General features: G+C 47.9%; 1 protein-coding gene across 4 annotated transcripts in view; it reads left to right on the top strand.

The window, feature by feature from the left end:
• Window positions 1-25047, top strand: part of KDM6B (lysine demethylase 6B) — a 79519-nt gene extending 54472 nt beyond the window's left edge. For 3 of the 4 annotated variants that reach the window (XM_072149930.1, XM_072149929.1, XM_072149931.1), the window contains 22 exons: window positions 2481-3853; window positions 14016-14085; window positions 14168-14285; window positions 14398-14496; window positions 14703-14916; window positions 15002-15094; window positions 15186-15338; window positions 15449-15586; window positions 15672-15896; window positions 15990-18556; window positions 19230-19356; window positions 19916-20021; window positions 20806-21011; window positions 21118-21182; window positions 21269-21340; window positions 21430-21578; window positions 22443-22557; window positions 22650-22837; window positions 22920-23061; window positions 23142-23268; window positions 23350-23520; window positions 23725-25047. In XM_072149930.1, the coding sequence (XP_072006031.1) occupies window positions 14173-14285; window positions 14398-14496; window positions 14703-14916; window positions 15002-15094; window positions 15186-15338; window positions 15449-15586; window positions 15672-15896; window positions 15990-18556; window positions 19230-19356; window positions 19916-20021; window positions 20806-21011; window positions 21118-21182; window positions 21269-21340; window positions 21430-21578; window positions 22443-22557; window positions 22650-22837; window positions 22920-23061; window positions 23142-23268; window positions 23350-23520; window positions 23725-23748 (5094 nt within the window). In that variant the 5' untranslated portion in view covers window positions 2481-3853; window positions 14016-14085; window positions 14168-14172 and the 3' untranslated portion in view covers window positions 23749-25047. The remainder of the gene's footprint in view (window positions 1-2480; window positions 3854-14015; window positions 14086-14167; window positions 14286-14397; window positions 14497-14702; window positions 14917-15001; window positions 15095-15185; window positions 15339-15448; window positions 15587-15671; window positions 15897-15989; window positions 18557-19229; window positions 19357-19915; window positions 20022-20805; window positions 21012-21117; window positions 21183-21268; window positions 21341-21429; window positions 21579-22442; window positions 22558-22649; window positions 22838-22919; window positions 23062-23141; window positions 23269-23349; window positions 23521-23724) is intronic. The other variant, XM_072149932.1, reaches the window with a different exon arrangement.
• Window positions 25048-25745: the final 698 nt, after the last annotated feature.

The raw sequence follows: 25745 nt of genomic DNA, 5'->3' as shown, positions 1-25745 counted from the left end.
GGGAGCAATTAACAAAATGGCGGACCAAATTCTATTTAGTGAATAAAAATTGGGGAAAAAAAATTCGGAATAAAAGTATAAACTGGTCCTGTAAAATATAAATGTAGGAACAAGCTTTAACATAGTTGTGCAGTGACATTTCCCTCCCTCCCCTCCACAATTGTAATGGTAACCTGTGTTTCTGAGGTAAAATTTACGTGTGCGGATTTAAAATAGTGCCCGGTTATAAAACATGATAATTGGAGGATATAGATGTATAATTAAAAGTTGTAATACCTAAATATAATCTTCACCATACACCATTTAACAAAAAAAAACAAAAACACACAATCGGGATTAAAATCTAGGATGTCCAAGTGTCCTTTGCCAACTTGTCATATGCAAACGTTGGGCCTGTTTCCCATGGTAGACAGATGACACCCACAGGTGTCTTGTATTCTTGCAGTCGGTCGCATTTGCTTCTATGTCCCCACCTCCCTCAGTCTACCAGCTGCCTCCGATTTGGCTGGTAAACAAAAAAACGTTGGCGTGTTGCTGCCACAGGTGTCCGTGACCGGACCCTTGTGGACAGGATAAAGGGTATCCCACCAGGGTGTTCTTGATGAATGCGTCTTGCGGCATACGGTGACATCCTTGTAAAACGGATGACTATCTATGTCCACCACTAATGGGGAATATTGTATTTTTATAATGTATTTCCCCCTCCCCATTTTGTATTGTATCGCTCTCATAAATTTTTATGTTTTCCTTCCGAACGTAAATGTTAACACGCCGAACGGCATCGTATGCATTTTTTTTTAAAGAGATGGCGGTTTAGCGCCTAATGCGTAAATTGTCGCTCGTATGTTATTGCCGAATTTCACAAGCTCCAACTGACAAGGTGAAATGTAAAATCTATTTATCCAGATGACATGCTCCTTTTGGTATATCAGTGTATGTGTATATATGGTATATATGTACATACGGTAATAATTTATTGTGCATTTACAATATTCTTACAGTGGTCGGATGATACAAAAACCAGAATAAAGGAAATTTTAAGGTCTTGTCTTAGCACTTGACGGCATCATCAGTCAATGTCCCGACGGTGGCATCATCTGGAGGTGCCATTGTTTGGGGCAATAAAAAAAAAAACCCTGTGACAACAGGTAGATTTTTCTTTTTTCCGTCACCCACAAATCTTGGCCTGTCTGGTAAAATGTCTTGCAATTCGTAACAACCATCTGGGTCATACGACCAACCTAAAGGCCTTTTTACAAAGCCCGACGAGGGGGCAGTGATTGGAACACAAGAGCCTTGGAATATTCGTTCCTCAGGCAGTGTATTGCGCCATTTACATGGGCTGATTTGATGCTAACTTGGGACAATGTGGATCCTCTTGCAAATCCTTGTGAAAAAATTCTGAAATCCAAACCAACTTGTGTGGTTTTCATCCCAAATTTTATATTTCACTTACTTTTATGGCCCAAGTAAGAGCGCCACAACTGTGAGAATTCATCTGTGTACTTACCAGACCTGAATTGGACTACTGAATGCAGCTTGGTTCAGATGACCAGGATTCTGCTCTGTGAATTTGGACAAGACATTTTGGTCCAAATACTGGGCAAACTTGTCGGTGCAAAAGCCAGCCTAACCATAAAGGGAAAGAAAAAAAAAAATTTCCCTTCAACGCAAAAAGTGTCATTCATAGTTCCAAGTTATTGGGGGATATTTTATCAAATTTACAAGCCCTGAAATAATAGCCATTGCCAGGGGTTGAAATTATTTCCCCCTTTACGCAGCCTCCACGGTGCAGGACAAGAAGGGGGCGCAGTCGGCGGAGTGGAACGCACCGCGCAATTGTACCTGCTGTGGTTTGTGGCTGTTCAAGCCTGAACGGTCGCTGCTTATGGCTGGAGCCTCCTGATGCATTGTGGGTGGGGGCTTCCATCATATGGCGGCGTGCTGTGCGCTGACATGTGATATATGGTCCCCATTACTTTCGAGTGGATATCGAATTTTTTCTTCTTCGCACGATGGTCAGTTTCATGCAAAACATCCACATAAAAGTCCACGTTGAATTTACGCATTTTCTTCCCCATTTGTGTAGAAAAGTTTTGCAAAATCTTATTGACATGGCAGGCGATGTATATTAAAAAACACAATTTTTTTTTTTGTGCAAATCTGAGTAAAATGGGCCGACTGTGTCCATTCTCAATTGTCTACTTAGCAGAATGCTGCGTAATGTGCTGGTGTGTCTTGCCCAATTTTTGGTGCAAGTTACCGTCTACTTGCAGCCTAATTTCCCACTATATAAATTCCCCATGAGAAAAGTGATATCATCTTTGTGTTGGCCAAAGTCTCAAAGTGAGATTTAAAAAAAAAAAAAAATTCTGATCCCAACAAGGAGCAAAAAAAATAATTAAATACTCTTCTTGACAGTTGGAGCTTTGGGAATTTTCACATGCGGTATTCCCTCTTAACGTAGTATCGCTCAACAGGTTCCTTATGGAAAAGGGGCAACGAATGCCATATACAGCATCTCAACCCAGCCCTGAGGAAAAGACCCGATCATCTGCAGGTCTCTTCCTGGGACCTGGCAGCACCTGCCACCAACATCTGAGCTGAGAACTTTATATTACTACTCCCTGCGCATGCCCCTGCTTTACCCTCTCCTGCCATCTTGTGCAGCAAACGTACCCAAGGGCACGAGTATTCGACGTGATAACGTAAAACTAAATTGGTTGTAGGCTAATAATTGCTCCTCAATAGGTAATATGTCTAGAATTTAAGGTTTTCAGGAGATTCATGGGAGGGTGGATAGGGAGGCTAGGGGTCGGTTTAACTTTGATGGGTAATGGGTTTCGCTGGAGGGACCGGGTGGCCATATTTATGAGTTGTTAAGCTGCCTGTAGACATTAGAACATTTTGCTGTTCCATCTGCAACTTTTTTGTTTTTTAGCTGAAACTTCCTAGAAAAAGCCAGGTTGTGGTTTTTGTGGTAATTGGCTAAATCTACAAAATGGCTGAAGTCGCTGATCTACGGTCAAAAACATTCCTGAAGGTTGATGTAGACTGTGATAAATGAAATGGGCTATATTGGCTGCGGGCAGCTTTGCAAACTCTTTGGTACAATTTTTTTCCTTTTTTTAATGGCGGAAATATTAACGACTGTTCATGTGAATAAAGTTTATTGAAAAGGACAATGTGGACCTTGCACCGCCAAGCTGTCTCGTGTTTCCCTCTGGCATCCAATCAGAGTTCAGTTGGCCTCTGGTCGCTATGTGTGTCCTGATGTCTGCTAAAGTCTTTTGAACTAACTTTATTTACACCCAAAGAAATCATGGGAACTGGGATTATTTATTTTTGGGTGGGGGTGTACAGGATATTTATTTTTTGTCGCTTTTTTTCAACAAAGTGGACAAATACTGCGATAGTCTTTGTCGTTTTAGAACCTTAAGGCCCAAGATTTTAGTTTTAGCCAGTTTTTTGTTTTCTGTTAGGTTCAAATCGTCGGTGGCCGTATTTGTCCACCTTGTTGAAACTGATAAAATGTTCTGCTTTTGTCTCATTTTTCTAGCAGGAGAAAGTCTGGAAGCATCTTGTTGACACTGGCCCTTGTGGCTTTCCGTTGTCGTAGAACTACTAGTCAAAACACGTTCTATATATTGTGTTTTTTTTTCTATGTCCAGTTTTTTATCCTGTCTTCTACTGCTGACCCTCACGCACAGTATTGATCAGTCAGGACTGTTGTTCAGACACTCACTCACTTCGCTTGCATTTTTTCCCCCACTAATCCTGTTTGTGTTGTCCACAGGGTCCATCGTACACTCCACTTTGACATCAAATCTGGCCCACTGCCTACGACGACACGGTAAGGTTGATGGATTTACCTTGGCTCTTGATTGATGTGATGAAATATATTAAAGGGGTTGGCTACTTTACCTCATGTTTTTGTAATGTGTGTGTGTGGGGGGGGGGGTAACATATTGGCTATCTTCTATTAGAAGATCTACTCCACTTTCTTGTCCTTTATCTCATTAGTCTGAGATTCATGTCCATAAAATGGCCACATAAGGAGGGATATGTGATCTCCATCTGTCCATGAGCAATTACCCTGCCAGGACCTTGATCTTATATTCATGAATACTTTCATAAGTTCCTGTCAGGGCAATTGTTCATAGGTGTATAGAGATTACCCTCCTTACCTCATCGCCCAGACATTCTTGACCATAAAATGGCCACAGATGACCCTTCATTTTATGGTCCAGAATGTCTGGGTGATGAGGTAAAAGACAGACGTCAATGTACCTATCTAAAAAGTGGGGCAGAACTTGTGATAGATGTATATATCCTATCCCCCACGCTTACTCACACATTACAATAAACATGAGGTAAAAGCGAATTGTCCTAATCAAAAAAATGCCCACAGGACATGGTGATAGAAGTCTGAGACCACACTTCTCACCATTGGTGAGAAACTTCAATTTCCCCCAATTTAAGTAAAGTGGTGATCGAACATGTATACGGCCTCTCCATTCAGTCTCTATAGGACTGCCTGAAACGGCCACATATCCAAGTTCGACGGCCTGTATGCAAATTGGTAGCCCTCCCTTAATTTCTGTGCTAAGTAGGGTCTCTATGAATATCTGATTTTGTTGCGATCATGGGAAAGTCCATATAAAGTGTTAAACAATTACTCCCCCGCCTTCCTTTATTTCTGGCTGCCATCTTAGTATCTGTGGGAACCCGGCAGCGTAAGCGCTCCTGGCTGTGTGTATGGTTACTCTACTATGAGCTGTGGTGAACGCTTGCCAACTTTTTTAGAAAGGAACGTAAGGAAGACTCGGGAACAAAGAGAATGGGAACAAAGCGTGCATCAGGAACAGAGCAGAATATTTTGCCATAGGCACGGGACAGGCCCATGTCCTGCGTCGTTTGTATGCAATATTGACAGATGGTGCTCCCACCGCTCTATATGGGTCTTAAAGTGAACCGCCACTCCATTATTAGATGGATCACCCTCAGCCCTCACCACTTTCATCCCAACTAGCAGTAAAATCCAGATTGTTCTTCACCATTTTGTTTGCCTGCAGGAGAGAATGTTGCATAGAGTTGGTTTCTGTAGAACATCACCACCATTGATGGTCTGGGAAAGGGATCGGAGTCTTGTAGACTTGTCTCGTTCATAGATAAGCAAATTTATACAGACCTTGTTCAAGATCCTCACACCAAGCCACTTATTTATATGAACTCCTGACTAGATCCTCCTGTGTATGTAGACATGACTCCAGGCACAAAATTCCTTAAGTCCACGTAAGATCCTCCCATCTACATAGACCTCAGTTTAGACCCTCGACCAGATCAGTCTGTCCAGACCTTCTCCCACCATATAGATCTCCATCCTTTTTCACCGTACCCCAGATCTTTTTCCTACAGACCCCCAGACCAGATCCTCCTATCTATGTAGACCTTGGCCCAGACCATAGACTTGCACCTTCCGTTTAGCAATGTGTTGAAGGGGGCATAGTTAAAAATTCCTGGCCCTTCTAATTCTGAGACTCCTGAAGTCCTCCCCTTTTCTCCGTCGTCTCGCTAGGCATTGGGGATAGTTGGCAAGTATTGTGTGGAGTTGTCATTCATCTCTTAAAGGAAATCTGCCACTAGCATCGGTGATTGTTAACCAAGTACACTTACATGCTGGTGTGTGCCCCCTCTGGTAGTATCTGCTCTTCTTTTAGCTTCTTAAACCCTTGTTTCACATTAAATAGGCTTTAAAAATTATGTAAATGAACAAGAGAGTTCAATGAACAGCAATTTGCATAATTTTTAAAGCCTTTTTTTGTAAAAAGGGCTAAAATTAGAGCAGACCCTAGCGGTCGGGGCACACACCAGCATGTAAGTGTGCTTGGTTTACAATCCTTGACCCTGATGGTAATGTCATTTAACAATAATCTGGTGACCCTGTCATCGTTGCTGCACATATGGATAGGTAGAAATTAAAAACCTGGAAATCCGAGAAGGTGAGGAGCTCTTTTGATCAATGGTTTCCTTGTATTTTAATGTGGGTATTTGTATATAGACAGTGGTTATGACATTGAATCGGGAGAGTATAAATTGTAAGAAATGTAGGTTTGGCTCAAGGTATAAAGTTCATTAATTGAGGTGCTTGAAATTATGTATTTTAAGCGGATAAAGGAGTTGTCGAAAAGAGAAACTGCGCCACCCCTGCCTAATGGTTTAGTCGTGTATTACAGCTCCAGTGTAGGAAATGGGGCTGCACTACTACACTGGGTACAAAGCTCGCTACTTGGATGGTTTCCCAGATATTGTATCTATAAGACAGTATTGATCATGTCTGTTTTTGGGTCCATTTTCCTCAATTTAAACCTGTGATTATGTGCTTCATGTCTGTGGTACATTTCCACTTGTGTAACGCCAGCATTGCCGCCATGTCCTGGCGGATTCCCATTTACCTGTGTGGTTCCAGGCTCTCCTCCAGCATGTTGTTTGGTTTTCTTTCCAGGGCTTATGTCATAGGGATATGGACCCTTAAAGGGAACAATTTATTAATGTAATCCGTACAGAAATAAGCAACTTAAAGTCGGTGAGAGGAGAGCTGAACACTTAAGTCAAGCTCTCCCTGCTGCAGCACACCCCTAACCACTTTGATTGACGTCTGCGATGTAACTGCCTGGCTCTCCTAAACGTTCATACGTGTGCCTACCCGGTACAGGCTTCCTTTTTGGACCGCGCAGGCGCTGGGTATACAAAACTGCATCACGTGCCAAAGAAAGAGGTCACAATGCCTCCCAAAACAAGCATGTGCCGATAGCAACTTTCACGACGCATGAGCAAGTCTTCAGGAAAAAACCATCGATCACCTTAGAAGGGGCTTTCCAAGGTGGGGAGAAACCTTTTTTTTTAGGTCCATGTTGGAACCAGGTTGGGCAATAATTACAAGATAGATGGAAAGCTGATTATGTGCTATACAAGATACCGGTGATGGTCTACTGAGGTAGTCCCTTCTGACTGGCTTTCGTTAAATGTTGTCATCTACAGCTTCAGCTGGAAGTGTTGAACTCCTGGGAAAGTGGTGGTTGGGTTGTGTGTCCGAACGTGTTACTTGGACACTGTTAGACTCTGTCACCTGTTCTGCAGGATCCTCTTTACCTCAAGTTTTTCCTCCGGACCACAAACACCCTTTAGTCCATCTTAAACTGGTCTCTAAAACCATGCACAATGGTCTTGCACCAATGAGTGCGCCTTGTTTGAAGTTGCTCTGACCTCTCCAATCTTCCATCTAATTTTGAAGCTTTTCCACAGAAAACTTGCTCACTAGATGTTAAAGCTATGCTCTGGAGGTCATGGACTGAACTTAAAGCCATGAAAGGGAGTTTTTGGTGAGATGTTCGTTCGGTGCGACTTTTTAGGAGGCCTCTTTAGGAGCTTTGATTATATTCAACCACCATTGACCACTATCTCCTCCAAATCGGCACCAACCTTTTGGGTGAGGTTGTCTATGGCTTAACGTAAGGGAGAATGGTCCACGAGTGTGGCTATGCCGAAAGAGAGAGATCCTTTGTTCTCGGCTACTCTTGATGTTGGTACCAATTTGACAGGCCGCCTCCTGTTTATGAGGATAACAATACTTGTTATGGTTAGAATAGAGGTAAGTGATGGACAAATTTGCCAAAAAATTAGTTGTATTTAACTTTTAAGCTCCACCCACCCTAAATGCTTCGGATATGTTTAGAAACGGGCAAATCAACGCAGATCTTGGCAAAAATAATTATAAAAATAAGCTTTGTGTTTACATCTATTTGATCATTGCAGAAGAAAAAACAACCAGAGAGCGGTTGAGCAGGACTGGCATATACTGTCCTATAGTAATATCTGCCATGTGAACATGCCCTTAAGAGACAGAACTTTTTCGAGGAAATGTGTCATGTGACCTTCCCTAGCTGTGCTAAATGGCTGATATAGAGGGGAGGAGGGGCAAGCTGATATCCAGCCCTCTCATTGGTGGTTTGAGGATGTTTACAAATAGAACAATGGGCAGTCCTCAAGGTTTAGGTACCACTAATGACCCCTAAAAGTTTAGAAACTCCTTTTGTTGGGGTCCTACAAATGAATGTTTCTGTCGTTTGTGATGAGTTGATGTGTCCTCTATATAAAGGGTCTACCCTTTAGCTTCTACCTCCACCAGCCTTTAGAAACGACAGTTGTCACCTACGCGTCTGAGTTATGTCACACATCCGCGCGACACTTCCCGGACACTTGTGAAATTTTTGATGTAAAGGAGAAGTGTTTCGTAACGTCGGTTTCTAAGAAGAGACGAGCGCAAAGCTCTTATGGGAAAAGGGTCAACGCTCTGCGGCAAAGCCACGAATGTTCTGCCGGTTTTATGGAAAATTAGATGTAAAAAACTGTAAATGATGATGTGAAACTATTGTATTAAAGGCTGTTCCCCTGATCTCTTAACCCAATCACATGGGGGCTACAAAAACTCCCCATTTAGTCACAGTTTTCCCTCTGATATTTATAGGTCCTACGAGTTCCTTGGACTATTTATAGTTGTAGATATTTCGACCCGTGCCAAAAGCGTTTTATTTTGGGAATGGTGATCGTTGGTAATGGGTTAAAGACGTGACGACTTGTAGCGTCTGGATGACGGTTTAGCCCTCGAACGCCCCCATCTTCGTGGGGGAACAGAATGTCTCGCCCCTCATGGTGCGTGCAGTACTCCGTGACTTCATCCGTCTCCGTCTGTACTCCGGGTGTCATAAATAGATAATCCCGTCCTGGGGTTTATCTCCACGTAACACGTGTTTGTGAAATACACCCCAGAGCCCCCACTTTCAAAACTTAAACCACTCGGCTGCCGAGTCTTTGTCTGGCCCCACAAAGTCCTGTTCTCCCCCTTAACTCTGCATCTATCATCCCCTGCCTCTCGTCTTACTCTTTTTCACCGTGTTTCGAGGCTCCATTGCTGCCGTCTTGTTTTTATTTTATAAACTTCTTTCTGCTGCTCTTTCACTTCCCACACGTCTCTTTCCACGCTCTCCTCCTCCTCCATTCTTTCTTCTCTCTTTTTTTCTTCCCCGTACTCCTTTGTGTCTCTCTCTCCCCCCTCTCGTCCCTTCCTCTGTGTTTCTCTGATGTCACTTCCTTCCCCCTCTCCTGACTCCCGAGTCTTCTGTTGTCACACTGTATTTATGGAGGCGACATCCTTCCCATATCACAAGCCCCAACGTCGTCATCCAGACACCTGCCCACACTGGTGCTGGGGTTGCTATACGCCCTCTGTCTTATTTGTTCCTTAGAAACCAACTCACATTGTCCGTGTCATCCAACTTCCGACCCCAGTCCTTCGATCCCTCACGATTGTTAAATGCATAACGTCTTTACCCCTTCGTGTCCTGCATGGCATCTACTGGCAACCATTCACGGGACTTCATAGATTGTAACAATATACATTCCAGCTCCGCCATTCCGTCGGTTGACTATCGCCTTCAATTGTCAATGTAATTCACGAGCCAGGTGAACGGTCTTGCCGAACAAGAAAAAGTTAATCAAATCGTACACGTTGTAATCTTACCGTCATATCATTTTTGAAGCTGCCAATATTTTTTCGGAATAACGTGAGCATTTCTTCAAGCTTGAAGACAGATCTTCTGCGTTGGTGCATTTGTTGGCACGCTGTTGTATCGTGTTCAGTCGGATTAGGTCTGCACTGCCGGCTTTGTCTGAGTCAGTCCACCTTAAGTTTGAAGGCACACTCTGTTCCACCTTACGTGAAGAGTGGGCTGGGTGTAGGAGTGGTTGTGTGGTCAGGGAATCCCAAGGTGGGTGTGTTCAGGGGCTGCAGTGACATCATCAATGTCCCTTTAAACTTGGCTCGGGGAGAGATGGCGGAGGTGAGGGAGGGCGGAGCTTGGTGGGGGAAGAAGAGGAGCGTGAGAGAACATCCGATAAACTCATACAAGAGCGAGCTCATAGTCTGGAACGGAGAGGACCGTGCTGGAACACGTCCATGCTGCTGTGAAGTCTATCGACCCGTCTTTCCGGGAGCTGTCTGTCACGTAGAACTTGACTGGGGTTGGATTGTGGGGAAGGGGGTACAAAGTGCTTTGAAGACCCTCCCATGGCAGCTGTCTCTTTGTCCTGGAGGTGAGTGACAGCTGGGACTCTGTTTATGTTCACAGAGTTCTCGACTCTTGGTTTATGCGGTCACTCTGTTGGAGTGGTGACTTGAGGTCTTGCGTCTATGACCTGCACAACGCTGTCAGGTCTGATATTTTCATTCTGTCTCTATCTTACTCTGCCGTCTCGCACTTTTTCTTTTCGAGTCTCTAGCACCTGCTTTCTATCGTTTTCATGTGTTGTGGTGAGGTCTCTATCGTCTTGTAGCTCCTTGATGAGCCTTGTGCTGTCTAACTCTTTGTCTCGAGTCTTCTGATCGCTGTCTCTTTGTCTCTCTCAGCCGGTCATGTGGCTGTCTCGCGAGTTCATCCGGTTTTGTCCCTGTAGTTGGGCTGTCTGTGTTGGTCTCTGTGTCTCGCTCCCCCCCTTTGCCGTTGTCTTGAGCACGCTCTCGCACACAATGTCGCTCTTCTGTGTCGTTGCTCGGTCATGTGACATTCTCTCTGTTTTTCCTAACCCCTTGTCCGCCGGGCCCCATTCATTCCATTGTCTGGACTTCTGCCTGATTTTAACCATTTCCCCGTAAAAGTTACTGAGGGCACATCTGAGAAATATACCAGGGTGACGCATTGGGGAAGCCCCGGGTGAACGTTATCTGTGGGCGGAGGGAACTGTACAGGGGAAATTAAGGGGAAGGTAGATATTTACTAGGCTGTGTGTGTATATACAGGTCACGGTGTAGTAGTGTATGTACTGGATCTGGGCTGTGTGTGTATATACAGGTCACGGTGTAGTAGTGGATCTGGGCTGTGTGTGTATACAGGTCACGGTGTAGTAGTGTATGTAGTGGATCTGGGCTGTGTGTGTATATACAGGTCACGGTGTAGTAGTGTATGTAGTGGATCTGGGCTGTGTGTGTATATACAGGTCACCGTGTAGTAGTGTATGTAGTGGATCTGGGCTGTGTGTGTATATACAGATCACGGTGTAGTAGTGTATGTACTGGATCTGGGCTGTGTGTATATACAGGTCACGGTGTAGTAGTGTATGTAGTAGATCTGGGCTGTGTGTGTATATACAGGTCACGGTGTAGTAGTGTATGTACTGGATCTGGGCTGTGTGTGTATATACAGGTCACGGTGTAGTAGTGTATGTACTGGATCTGGGCTGTGTGTATATACAGGTCACGGTGTAGTAGTGTATGTAGTGGATCTGGGCTGTGTGTGTATATACACGTCACGGTGTAGTAGTGTATGTACTGGATCTGGGCTGTGTGTATATATACAGGTCATGGTGTAGTAGTGTATGTACTGGATCTGGGCTGCGTGTGTATATACAGGTCACGGTGTAGTAGTGTATGTACTGGATCTGGGCTGTGTGTGTATATACACGTCACGGTGTAGTAGTGTATGTACTGGATCTGGGCTGTGTGTATATATACAGGTCATGGTGTAGTAGTGTATGTACTGGATCTGGGCTGCGTGTGTATATACAGGTCACGGTGTAGTAGTGTATGTACTGGATCTGGGCTGTGTGTGTATATACAGGTCACGGTGTAGTAGTGTATGTACTGGATCTGGGCTGTGTGTATATACAGGTCACGGTGTAGTAGTGTATGTACTGGATCTGGGCTGTGTGTATATACAGGTCACGGTGTAGTAGTGTATGTACTGGATCTGGGCTGTGTGTGTATATACAGGTCACGGTGTAGTAGTGTATGTACTGGAGCTGGGCTGTGTATATACAGGTTGTAAGGTGCAGTATATTACTCTCCAGTAGTCGCGGTGTTGTAGTGGGCGTTGGTAACATCAAAGCTTTTCTGTGATTGGGTGCCAGGAGTTACACCTTTTCGGTGTGTATCGTCCTCTCTTTCGGGGTTGTGGTTATGAAGAGCATCTGGCTGGAAGACCTGTCCCTCTGATCACAGCTGGGGTCACTAGTGGTGGATCTGTTTGTGTTGGTAGTACCAGCACAAGGGTTGGAGCAGGACCCCTTTAAGAGGCGTCACCTAGAAGCCCCCGGGGTCTGGGAGTCACACGTTCGTTCCTCGGTTTGTCTTGGTGTGTAGTCATCGTGTTGTCTAGTCTGTACCTGTCAGAGACTAGTCATCTTCCCCCCTTGTCTCCAGTGTCGGCTCCTTCCAGTCACCACTGTTGTCCTCCTCTCTTCTTTGACACAGGGAAGGGTTAATGTTGTGACACGGGTGTATGTGTAGTGGGTGAGTGGTGGGTGACACATGGGAGGTGTGTCTGTACGTGGTCTGCTGAGTAACACCACTGTGTGAGGGGCGCTGACTCAGCCGAGTGTAGGCCGGGAGGAATGTCATCATCACATACCCCCAACACCCGCTCTGTCACCATCTAGCCCCATATCTATCACCCTGCAAGGGGAGGGGCCACCACCTGCAGAGGGTGGGACTGACTTATAGCTCTTCCTTCCATCAACCCTGCAAGGGGAAGGTCAGACTCCTAGCTCCTCCTTCTATCGCCCTGTGGAGGTAGGGGCATAATTGTCTCCTCCGACTGCATCGCCTGACAGGGGGAGGGACAGACTCTCTCCGCCTCCTATCTGTATTACTCTGCGGTGGGAGAGGTAATCTCTCATCCCCCTTCTTCTGTCACCCTACTTGGGGAGGAGCAGACTCTCATCCCCTCCTTCTATTACCCTACTGGGGGAGGAGCAGACTCTCATCCCCCTCCTTCTATTACCCTACTGGGGGAGGAGCAGACTCTCATCCCCCTCCTACTATTACCCTACTGGGGGAGGAGCAGACTCACATCCCCTCCTTGTGTTACCCTACTGGGGGAGGAGCAGACTCACATCCCCTCCTTGTGTTACCCTACTGGGGGAGGAGCAGACTCACATCCCCTCCTTGTGTTACCCTACTGGGGGAGGGGCAGACTCGCATCCCCTCCTTCTATGACCCTGCTGGGGGAGGGGCAGACTCTCATCCCCTCCTTCTATTACCCTACTGTGGGAGGAGCAGACTCTCATCCCCCTCCTTCTATTACCCTACTGGGGGAGGAGCAGACTCTCATCCCCCTCCTACTATTACCCTACTGGGGGAGGAGCAGACTCACATCCCCTCCTTGTGTTACCCTACTGGGGGAGGAGCAGACTCACATCCCCTCCTTGTGTTACCCTACTGGGGGAGGAGCAGACTATCATCCCCTCCTTGTGTTACCCTACTGGGGGAGGAGCAGACTCTCATCCCCCTCCTTCTATGACCCTGCTGGGGGAGGGGCAGACTCGCATCCCCTCCTTCTATGACCCTGCTGGGGGAGGGGCAGACTCTCATCCCCTCCTTCTATTACCCTACTGGGGGGAGCAGATTCTCATCCCCCTCCTACTATTACCCTACTGGGGGAGGAGCAGACTCTCATCCCCCTCCTTGTGTTACCCTACTGGGGGAGGAGCAGACTCTCATCCCCCTCCTTGTATTACCCTACTGGGGGAGGAGCAGACTCGCATCCCCTCCTTCTATGACCCTGCTGGGGGAGGGGCAGACTCTCATCCCCTCCTTCTGTCAGGGGGGAGGGGTAGGGTTATGTTTAACAATATAATATTGTTTTTGGTGTCCTTTTTATAGTTTTCTATCACCTTGTTCTGACGCGCCGTGGACCCGATGTATTTAATCTGTTCTCCCCCAAGTTGACCTATAAAGGGTGTATTGTCGGGTGTGTCGGCGCCCACTCTTTCTGTCTCGGTAGACGTCTATGAAGCGGCGCATTGTCCTCGTAGTTCGCATTGTAGTAATAAGCTGCTGACATAGGAGGACAATGTGCTTTACCGCCCCCTAGTGTCTATGCTGGGAATCTACACACTGCCCCCTGGTGTCTGGTTATGGGATCACACGTCACTCATCTGCTCTTTTTATCTGTCTCTTCCAGATTTTATTGGTGATCAAGTAAATCATGCTGCCCCTGCTCCTTGGCCTGTGAAACCCCACGGATTGAATCGGTAGGAGTCTATTACCCATGTGAATGTCTGAGCTGCGGCGCCTCCTCTGGTTGTAACCTGCTGCTTCTCCCTCTTCCTGCAGTCTGGATGTATCGCTCACAGGAACAGTTCGGATCCCGCTTTCCCCGTGACCCCTTCATCAGTGGAATCAACTCCTCGTGGAACCCTGCTCACCCCCGAGCATGGCTCCCCTCCGGAAGGTAAGGGCACGTTCCTCGATGGTATGATAAATTAGCAATGTTATACTCGGTGACTTGTACCTCATGCTCTGCCATTGCTTTCCCACTCTCTCTCCATCTGTCTCGCTCTTAGATGCTCTACCAACCTTAACCAACCTCCACTGCCCCCCCACTTAGCGTCCAGTCATGTGACAAACATTGGCCACCCCAGCAAACCTTATTACCCACTTGGGTAAGTGCCTGGGTGCAAGTTCTTTTGTAATATTGCATTTTGGGATTGGTCCATAGGATCTTCAGGGGCGGTTCCCTAGAATCTTCAGGGGTGGTTCCTTTGTATCAACTTGGACCACCCCCTAGGATTGGGTGGGTCCTGTACACTAGGTTTACTTTGTGAATGTGGAAGTAGTGCCGTTGTTGATCTCCGTTTCTGTCTTTCAGCTCTCCTCCGGGCCATCGCTATGGGAAGTTAGAACGGGTCCACTCCTGCGTTCAGCTCCTCTTGCGCGATGAGCAGCAGCCGCAGATCTGGGAACAGCTGGGTCAGATCTATGAGTCTGAGCAGGAGCTGGAGGACGCAGTGCGCTGCTACCAGGCTGCCGCCCGCTACCATGGAGGCTACGAGCTCAACGCTCACATCTCCCGGCTGCAGCAGGTATGGATCTCCCTGACCTCCTCTTATCCCCCTATCCCGTGCCCCCCACCACTAACTCCTCTTTATCCTTTACTATGATTGTTAGACTCATCTATGGAACCTGCACTCGGCGCCTCCACACCACCGACCCAAATCTCTGCCTCGCTTACAGCAGGTGTGGGACCTGATGCAACATGAGGTGAGCACCAGAGGATCGGCTAGGTTTGTTCACGTTGCTTTTACTTGTTTTTTTTCTTGTATTTATCTCTCTGGTTCCTTTTTTTTATTAGCAAAAGAGGCATTTTGGTGGCAAAAGAGGCCCCCCGCCATTGAAGCGCCCCGTACCCAGTGCCGACCCATCGGGGCTCCAGTCACCACCACACAACCAGCTCGGAGGAGATGAGCAACCAATGAAACGGCGACGGAGTGGAAGTCCTGAACAGGTGAGAGCGGCGGCAGAGCCTGATGGATCTTGTCTATCAGGAAGCAGAATGTTCTGCTCTGGATGTGACTTCTGCATTAAGGTTGACAGTCATATTCTTCTTCCATCCAGCAAAGAAGGGGTAACCCTGGTCTTCATTCACCTCCCGTCCCAGTGGGTCCTGGAAATGCTTACCATCAAGCTCCCGCAAAACCGAATGTCTGGAACCCACTCAATCACGAGCCCTGGGGGGAGCGGCGGGATAGGCAGGTGAGATGAGGTGGAGGGTGGTCATGATGAAGAGGAAGGCCTTCGACAGAGAACCAGTCTCTCACTTTTCACTGTTTTCCTGCAGGATTCCCGCATCCCAAACCACGTTCCCTCTTATTCTTCATACTGCCCCCCACGCCCACCACCACCACTACACCAGCAGCCCCGCCCTCCAAGTGACCTTAGTGAGGCTCGGTGTCAGAGGTCACCTGCGGAGGTCATTCCAGCACCACCTCCTCTCCACGTGCCTTACGACCAGAGAAGACCCCGCATCCCAACACAAAAGACCTCGAGGACTGATGTGCCCCCTGTAAGTGTTTTCTCCACAAGGCCACAATATCTTCTCCCGGTCTTTTCTTTATTCAAATAAAGTTATTTTGGTCTTTTTTTTTCCTATTTCCAGCCTCCTGATCGCTATCCGACCCCAGTGGACACCACGGTCAGTATCTGCCCACCACCACAAGAACCAGAACCCCCCAAAACAATATGCCCACCACTCCAAGCCCAGCCACCTTCCACTCCATCGCTCCAGCAGAGTTGGGTGCCAGCCCCGGTCAAGGAGGAGGCGAAGAGTGAAGATGAACTGGAGGAGATACTATATGGGGAGAGTCGCAGCACCATTGTCAAACAAGAGAGTTTCTATCCAACTTGCGATACCGCAGTGGGGGGCAACGTCTTTGATCATCAAACTCAGGGCATCACCACCAGCAAAGTCAGGCCAAGGTCTGAGGCCTTCCAGGATGCCAACCTGGATCAAGTACTCAAGAGCCTGCAAAAAATGGATGAATCTGGGTTATTTGCCCCAAAGAAAGAGGAGGTAATAGAACAAGAAATTCAGAAGAGCCCTCCGACTCCAGAGCTGGACGTGAAAGGCAAACACTTAAGCCATGGACTTTCTGTGTCCGAGGGCAGCTATTCAGGAGGAAAGAGGTCACCAGCTCAAGAGGACAATGCCTCATTCTGTTCCTCTTCTACAACCTACCACAAAGATACCTCAGGAAACCTTCAGGTGCTGACTTTAGCTGCTCCGCCATCCGCACCTGCTTCAGTCTTGACTCGGAAGAGTCCAAGTCCAGCCTTGTCCGATAGCAAAGAGCAGGAGCAAGTGAAAGAACAGCCCTCCGGATGCAATCAACTCTTTGACTTTCCTGCCGGACAGCTGGCCGAACCCTTTGAGGAAGCCACAGAGTTTGCAAAGATTTTACCTGACGGGCTGGACGACATTATGAAGATGCTGGACGAGTCGATAGAAAAGGAGGAAAGAAGCAGCAGCTCTAGTGATGAGGACTTTAATTCCCAAGCTCCTACCACCTGCCCACCAGCAGAGACCATAGCAGCGCCCCACCTCAAAGGTCCATCCCAACCCACTTCTGGTGTTAAGCCACCGGAGCCAAAAACTGGGGAGGTGTATACATACTATGGACCGAAGAAAGCAATACTGGGGCAAGAAGTTGTTAGTGAAGCCAAGCCTGCCCAGCATGGAGCCAATAGCGTGCTTAAATCCCTAGCAAGTGTCCTGGAGGGGCAGAAGTATTCTTACCGCGGAGGACACAGCCTCAAACCTGGTGGGGGCTCGTCCTATTTTTCTGGTGCTACTATGGTGAGCAAGCGTATTGTTGACCCATACACTGCTCAATCTACCTCACACCGGGCCTGGGACTCGAAGATTGGAGCCGTGTCTACCTCAGATGTGACAAGACACGAAGGTGTGGTGGCAGCTAGGCCTGAAGTCCGTACTGAGACTGATATTTTGGAAGATATAGCACGTGCTTGTGAGACATTGGTGGAAGGCACAATAGGGTCAAGGAGCGGTCGTTCCAGGGAGGAAGATGAAGATGAGGTGAAAGGAGCACAAAGACCCGATAACACAGTTGAAAAAAAACTTGACCATGTTTGGAGAGCTGAAAAAGAAAAAGACTCCACTACTAAAGCTAAACCAGAGACTGTCTGGGGTGCCGAGAAGGCAGATTGTGCAACTGGGAGAAAACTTGAATCCTTCAGCTTGAAGGAGAAATCAAAGAACGTGGTCGAGGAGAGTCGGGAACCTCAATGGGAAGTAGAGGTGAAGAAAGTAAAAGAGAAACCCAAGCGCGAAACGACGCCCGAACCAGCACCAAGACATGGCAAGACTGTGGAGGGGGAGTTGAAGAAAATATTTAAGGTCAAGTCTTCGCCTGAGAAGACTGAAGGAACTCTGGCTGCATCAGTTGGAGAATGTATCTTGAAGGTGCAGATGTCATCGGTCAAGGATGTTGTAAAGACTGACACCTCTCCTGAGAAACACCACAGAGGCGCAGAACGGGAATCGCCCAAAAAATGTACAGAAACTCAGAAAACCTATGAAAGTACCTCTTCTGAAATGCCAAGGGTAGAGAGTGATGTCAAACAGCCCCCGAGTGACCAACCCACTGCTCCAGCAGAGCCGCAAGGGGAGAGCGTAAAAGTCGTGGAAGCCGAGAGACCTCAGGAACGGATAACCCTCTCTCTGCCTGCCCCGACCCGAAGCAAAGACGAGAGCAGAAGGAAAGACAGGAGGCATCGTAAGACGAAGAGGGACAGAAGCAGGCGCTCGAAGGAACGACGCTCACAGAAGGACAAGGAGAGACAAATCCTTGGCAACCTGGACCTTCAAAGTCAGTGTAGAGATGCCCCTAAATCTTCAAAGCAAGCAGGAGACCGAAGAAAGGCCGACGGTGCGAGAAGGTGTGAGGACGGCCACCACAACCAGTCCTCCGCGCCCTCCGCTCCGGTCTCTACACCGACTCCTGCTTCCCATGGAACGCCAAGTTCTGATCTTCTCAAGATGAGACCCTTCACTGAGGGCCCACCTAAGGAGCTGAAGATACGGCTGATAAAAGTGGAAAGCGGGGACCGTGAGACCTTCATTGCTTCAGAGGTGGAGGAGAAGAGGTTGCAGGCTAGTGAGCTGACTATAAACCATACGGCTGCTGAAATCATCAAAGCCACCAAGTGAGTGCACTATAGAGAGGCTACTAGGTGCTATCAGGGCTGTGACTGGAGTGTAGGACAAGTCATGTCTGATGTCTGCAGACCTCTACACTGGTTGCCAGGCAGATAGGATCTCCAGCTTTGACGCAGGCAGCCCCCTCCTCGAGAACTTTATTGGGGGAGGGAGTTGGGTGACCCTGAATTTGCAGTTAAGAATTGACACAAAGTATCGGAGAGAACATTCTGTCCTCCGGATTGTGAGACTTCAGGATCCATCACAGCAACAGGTCCTAAGCTCGGAGAGGGAGAGGAAGCTGTCATGTAGATGTGTGACGGCTGGAGCGGCCATAGCTTCAGAAATCTAAGCAATTGCCATCATTCCAACCATTTACAGGCAGTAGTGGTTACTTAAAGGCAAATCAGTTTGTTGTACCTATAATTAGTATAGGTGATGAGTATTAGATTGGCAGAGTACGGTGCTCGGCTGTTTGAAGAGACCACAGTTATAGGAAGACAGCATCAGCTTCTTCAGTGTGTGAACAGCGCCACATGCTGTATAGTGGTTGTGCCTGGTATTGCAGCTCAGACACCTACACATGAATTATATTGAGCAGGACAGGTATTTACTAGAAAGAAGGTAATTAAGAAATATATTCCTGGGCTCCTTCCTCATTAATCCTCTCTTTACTTATAGGAACATGGTGCTAAAGGGGAAATATAAGGAGTCTTACGTCTTGCCCTCAATGTCTGTGAAGCCTCCCTTGGGAACTGAGAGGAACCTTCCCAGAGAGAAGCTGAACCCCCCAACGCCCAGCATTTATGTAAGTTGTGTCATGTGTCTTCCCTTCCCCCTGCAGGGTAATACATAGAGCAAACCTTTTAGACACTGAGTGCCCAAACTACATCCAAATCTCACATATTTTTTCGCAAAGTGCCGACACGACAATTTAAGCAGTTACTTATTACTCCCTGCTCTGTCACATGTTTAGATTGTATAGGCACCTGAGGTCACCAATACAGTAAAATAAGGAGAAAAAGCTTTGGTTATCATTGAAGCTCCCTTCTAGGGTCGTGGGCTGCCTGGGACTGCAAGAGGCCTTGATCTGAGTGCCACCTCTGGCACCCGTGCCAAAGGTTCGCCACCACTGACATAGAGGAAAAGCTATGGGTCTACACCTCCTCCTGCACGGTGATAGACAGAAGGAGGAGGAGCTATGAGTCTGTCCCTCCTCCTGCAGGGTGATAGAATCAGTAGGAGGAGCTATGAGTCTTCCCCTCCTCCTGCAGGGTGATAGAATCAGTAGGAGGAGCTATGAGTCTTCCCCTCCTCCTGCAGGGTGATATGTCTTGTATTTAATAACTATTCTTTTACATTTCCAGCTGGAGAGTAAGCGAGACGCCTTTTCCCCAGTTCTGCTTCAGTTCTGCACTGACCCCAAGAATCCGATCACCGTGATTCGTGGGTTGGCTGGATCCCTGAGACTAAGTGAGTTCCATAGATGACACATTAGCTGTTGTTTTTAAGACCTATATAAACGAGAAGAAAATGTTTGAACATGAATCTTATTCTTATGGAAACCCCTTTTTAAAAAAAAAAAAATATATATATTTAGTATCTTACCTCTTACATGGTTTTCTTCCCCCAGCAAGCCCGCACTGCCCCTGAGATGCCACCAAACTGTTAAGACTGTATAAAATGTCTCCTGGTACCAAAGGCACGGAATAATTAGTACACACATTAGAGCGAGCAATGCTGGCTACGGACCCCGGGCCGAGCAAAAAAAAACTTCAAAAGAATAAAACTCGACCAGTCTTTACCAGCCGGGTTCAGATTGATGGACTTCCAATGCTCGAGACCTGGATTGCAAATGTGAAAACTTGTATGAGGACAACCGTTCCAGCACCGAAAAATAATGACTTCTTTAATGGTTATACCTTAAAAGGTGTGATTAAGGGCATATAATGTGTGAGCCGCTTGGTGTGGCAGGACCCTTTGTCTGTCATTTAAGCTTTAACCAATATTTTGCGGTTCTGGAATCATTTTTTCCTATCCTCAACCAAACAATAATACAGATCCTACAGCAAACACAGACCCCAGACTAAACAATAAATACAGATCATAGACCGGTCACATAATAATAATGATGCAGACCCCAGACCGGACCCTTAATGCTTTTTTCAGGAGCAGTGTGAGAGCAGCGAGGTCTCCTGACATGGTGATGCTGAGGAATACTACTCCCATTATCTTACATTTTTCTATCTATCCCCAGATCTCGGGCTCTTCTCTACAAAGACCCTGGTGGAGGCGAATGGAGAGCACACAGTGGAGGTCCGCACACAGGTGCAGCAGCCATCCGACGAGAACTGGGACCCCTCCGGGACCCGGCAAATCTGGCACTGTGAGAGCAGCCGTTCCCATACAACCATCTCCAAATATGCCCAGTACCAGGCCTCCTCCTTCCAGGAGTCTCTGCAGGTAATGTAGCGCAGCTGAGGTGTCGTTACTACAGCAGCCTTCACAATGAAGATCAAAATCTACAGAATGGTCTTGATTTTTTTGTCACTTCATTCTCACCCTACAGGAAGAGAAGGACAGCGATGAGGAGAGTAACGAGCCGGACAGTACCACAGAAAACCCTCCCCCGAGGTAAGTGGTCCTAAAGGAAGACGCCTAAAAAAATCATCTGATCATGTAAATCCTTGTCCGTAATGGCAATTATCTCTTTCCTCCAGCACAAACCCAGAGCACAAGACCCCCCATATTATTAAATTTGGAACCAACATCGACCTCTCTGATCCTAAAAGGTGAGACGGGAAGAGTAACCCCGGCGCGGGCTGCTTTGTATTGTCCCCGGGTCCTGCAGCCCTTACATCTCTTGTGTCTTGTTCTGCAGGTGGAAGCCTCAGTTGCAGGAGTTGCTGAAGTTACCGTCCTTCATGCGTGTCACCTCTAACGCCAACATGTTAAGCCACGTCGGTCATAAAATCCTTGGAATGAACACTGTGCAGCTCTACATGAAAGTGCCAGGGAGTCGTACGCCAGGTACTAGAGAGACACTGGCCACATGTCCAAGCTCTCTCCGGCCCGGCCCTCCCCTGCCTTGCCTTCCCACTTCTGGCCTGGCCCTCCCCTGCCTTGCCTTCCCACTTCTGGCCCTCCCCTGCCTTGCCTTCCCACTTCTGGCCCTCCCCTGCCTTGCCTTCCCACTTCTGGCCCTCCCCTGCCTTGCCTTCCCACTTCTGGCCCTCCCCTGCCTTGCCTTCCCACTTCTGGCCCTCCCCTGCCTTGCCTTTCCACTTCTGGCCCTCCCCTGCCCTGCCTTGCCTTCCCACCTCCGGTCCTCCCCTGCCCTGCCTTGCCTTCCCACCTCCGGTCCTCCCCTGCCCTGCCTTGCCTTCCCACCTCCGGTCCTCCCCTGCCCTGCCTTGCCTTCCCACCTCCGGTCCTCCCCTGCCCTGCCTTGCCTTCCCACCTCCGGTCCTCCCCTGCCCTGCCTTGCCTTCCCACCTCCGGTCCTCCCCTGCCCTGCCTTGCCTTCCCACCTCCGGTCCTCCCCTGCCCTGCCTTGCCTTCCCACCTCCGGTCCTCCCCTGCCCTGCCTTGCCTTCCCACCTCCGGCCCTCCCCTGCCCTGCCTTGCCTTCCCACCTCCGGCCCTCCCCTGCCCTGCCTTGCCTTCCCACCTCCGGCCCTCCCCTGCCCTGCCTTGCCTTCCCACCTCCGGCCCTCCCCTGCCCTGCCTTGCCTTCCCACCTCCGGCCCTCCCCTGCCCTGCCTTGCCTTCCCACCTCCGGCCCTCCCTTGCCCTGCCTTGCCTTCCCACCTCCGGCCCTCCCCTGCCCTGCCTTGGCTTCCCACCTCCGGCCGTCTCGCTCCCAGTTACAAATTTCTCTCTTTTCATATCCAGGGCATCAGGAGAACAATAACTTCTGCTCTGTGAATATAAACATTGGTCCCGGGGACTGTGAGTGGTTCGCTGTACATGAGAATTACTGGGAGATGATCAGCGCCTTCTGTGACAGGTAAGAATCCTGCCCTACCAGACACTCCTTATGAGGGCGCCCTCTAGTGGTAATGTTATTTTATTGCCTCTAAACATGGCTTCCCTTCCCAGGCATAACTTGGATTACCTGACGGGCTCCTGGTGGCCGGTCCTAGAGGATCTTTACAGAGCTGATATCCCGGTCTACCGGTTTGTGCAGCGGCCCGGAGATCTGGTCTGGATAAACGCAGGGACTGTGCACTGGGTGCAGGCCACGGGATGGTGTAACAACATTGCCTGGAACGTCGGGCCCTTGACACGTAAGTCATCTTTTGTCAGGTTTGATGGTATTATATGGATTATGTCCAGTCCTCCTCACGTGACTTGTCCTGCACCCCTCAGCTTACCAGTACCAGCTGGCTCTGGAGCGCTTCGAGTGGAACGAGGTCAAGAACGTGAAATCCATCGTGCCCATGATCCACGTGTCGTGGAACGTGGCCAAAACAGTGAAGATCACAGACCAGGACCTGTACGGCATGATAAAGTGAGGGGCTGACCTTTCTACTTCCTGTTCCTGACCCCTGCTCCTCCCCCAATACTCATTATACTCTCCTCCTCCTGCAGATATTGTCTCCTGCAGTCAATGAAGCGGTGTCAGGTCCAGCGGGACAGCCTCATCCGCAGCGGGAAGAAGATTGCCTACCAAGCTAGAGTCAAAGATGAACCGGCCTACTACTGCAACGAGTGTGACGTAAGTCCTGGCTCCTCGGGGGTTGGGCCTAGAGAGGGGAGATGTCAAGCTCCTCCCCCTGATCGTTTTTTTTCTTTTCAGGTGGAGGTTTTTAACATCCTGTTTGTCACCAGTGAGAGCGGGGGTAAGAACACTTACCTGGTGCACTGTGAGTCGTGTGCTCGGACAGCCAGCATCTCCTCGAGCAGCGTGGTCATTCTGGAGCAGTACAGAATGGAGGAACTTATGCAGATGTATGACAGCTTTCACCTGGTAAGAAGGGCGGGCCCTAACGAAGGTGACCGGGATGACTATTGGGGTGTTCTTCAAATTTTGTGCATATTCATGACCGGTAGGGGGTGCCAGTAGTTGGCTTTCCACTAATTAAATTATGGAAAATCCTTTAAAGTTCTCCTTTTGACAGTTAATCGATTTGTAGGTAATTTAGTAATTTTAATTTTTTTTTCCATTCTTTAGTCCCCGCCTCCAAGCACACGGTGAGCCTTCACTCCCGCTATGTCTTCTGCTCCTGCAACAGTCTCCTCCCACATCCTCCTTCTCCTCTGCCGAGCCAGCCAATCAAAACTCTTCCCCTCTTCCCAACACCAGGGACCAGAGGGGGCGGTGCTAATTAACCAGCCAATCGCAATTTGAGAGAGCCACGAAAATGCAAGAGGGAGGGTAGGAGGGAAGAGAGAAGCCAGTTATGGATCGGCAGCTCATATTTCACTCTCTCTCCAGCCAATCACAGGCCTCGTTTACACAGATTCCGTTCTCCTTTTGCGGGAACAGCCAATCAGGATGCAGGATTCTATACATGTCTTTGTTGATAATTTTATTTCTTTTTTTTGTAATTTTATCAGGAATATTTATTCTGAAATCTTGAATTTGTGACTGAAGGGGAGGGTGGGGGGCGTTCGTATTACTTTGGGATTTTTTTATTTTTTTTTTGCAGGTGGGGCACTGAGTGCATTTTTAATTTTTTTAATTGAATAAGTTGAGAGAGTTTCTCTGCTTTTGGACATAGTGTGTGTGGGTGCTCTCTGTGTGACAGAGGGGCACTGACCAGGCTAATGCTGTATTATTGAATGGGTATATTGGGGGGAGGGAGTGCAAGGGTGGGGGGAGGATGAACCTCATGCAAGTGATTGTGATTCTTGAACGTAAAGTCTTCATTAAAAAGCTGTGGTAGATGCTCAGACGGGGCGCCCCGATGGCGCCTGGTATACGGATGAGTTCATCGCTTAAAAGTCCCCAGGGGGGAGGGGAGAGAATTCGAGTTGGGTTTTGAGGGTAACAAGACACAACACTGTCGGGCGGAGATCGTGGCGCAGTTCACTTATTAAAGCTCCGCTGAGATGGGTGGGTGGACACGACTATGGGCACGATCTCCGGGTGGACACGACTATGGGCACGATTTCCGGGTCTGAGTTACCCTGCGAGTATGACGCCACCCTTACCACTGCGACCGAAAATTAACCTCTCTCCGGGTTGTGTTTGACGAGAAGAGATTACGGGTTTTTATAAATATTATATAAAGAGAGAGAGAGAGATAAATATCTATTCAGCGCGGACTCCTCCCCTTTTAACCGTTTCCCTTTGGATTTTTTTTTCACCCGTTTTCCTGTTCTCTGTAATATAGAAATTTATAAATAAATATATATATAGAGAGATTTGGTTTAACTTACCTATGGAACGTTTCCCCATCTGCTGGTTACTTCCTTTTTTTTTTTTTTTATTTTGCTTGTAGCGTCTGTTTTTATAAAAAGAAAAAAAAGAGAAAAAATGTTTTTTTGTCAATTCCTGTCTTTCTTGAATATTTTATTATAATTTTTGTTGTTTTTAATGCTTCGATTTTGGTTTTCAATGTAAATCTTTATGCCTCTTGCTTCACAAAATCACAGGCCAGTCCCCACCCCCACCCCTCCTCAATCTTTGTATGGTCTCTCTGCTGCAATAGGCCCTTCCTGCTCACAGGCTCCTCCTACTTGCATCAGGCCATACCTATCCACAAACCCCTCCTCTAATTTAGGCCCTGCCTACTCACAGGCTCCTCCTCACATCATGCTCTGCCTACTCACAGGCTCCTCCTTCTCACATCATGCTCTGTCTACTCTCAGGCTCCTCCTTCTCACATCATACTCTGTCTACTCTCAGGCTCCTCCTCACATTAGGTCACACCCTTCCGTTTCAGAGTTGACATATTCGTAAATAAAGGGCTGCCATTTTATGCAAGACATCTCCCCTCCACATAAATGTCTGACTGTACATATATCTCCTGTGTGAGTTCTGGACAGAGACTTCTATGGTTATTGGTCATGGTACTGGTGTCTGATTGGTCGCCCTGTGGACTATGTACGATGTCGGCCTCCATTTTCTGAACCTCCTGGTAGATTCTTGGGACCTTCACAAAATGGCTGCCTCCACCGATCACAGACCTGTAGTTTTCCTTCAAAGGCATCTCCAAAGTATAACCGAAGAGTCCAGTGTTTTATCCG

Source organism: Engystomops pustulosus, chromosome 4 (assembly GCF_040894005.1).
Source record: "Engystomops pustulosus chromosome 4, aEngPut4.maternal, whole genome shotgun sequence".
In the NCBI taxonomy this organism is placed as follows: domain Eukaryota; kingdom Metazoa; phylum Chordata; class Amphibia; order Anura; family Leptodactylidae; genus Engystomops; species Engystomops pustulosus.
Note: the sequence above shows the minus strand (reverse complement) of the source record. Positions and strands in the feature narration are given on the sequence as shown.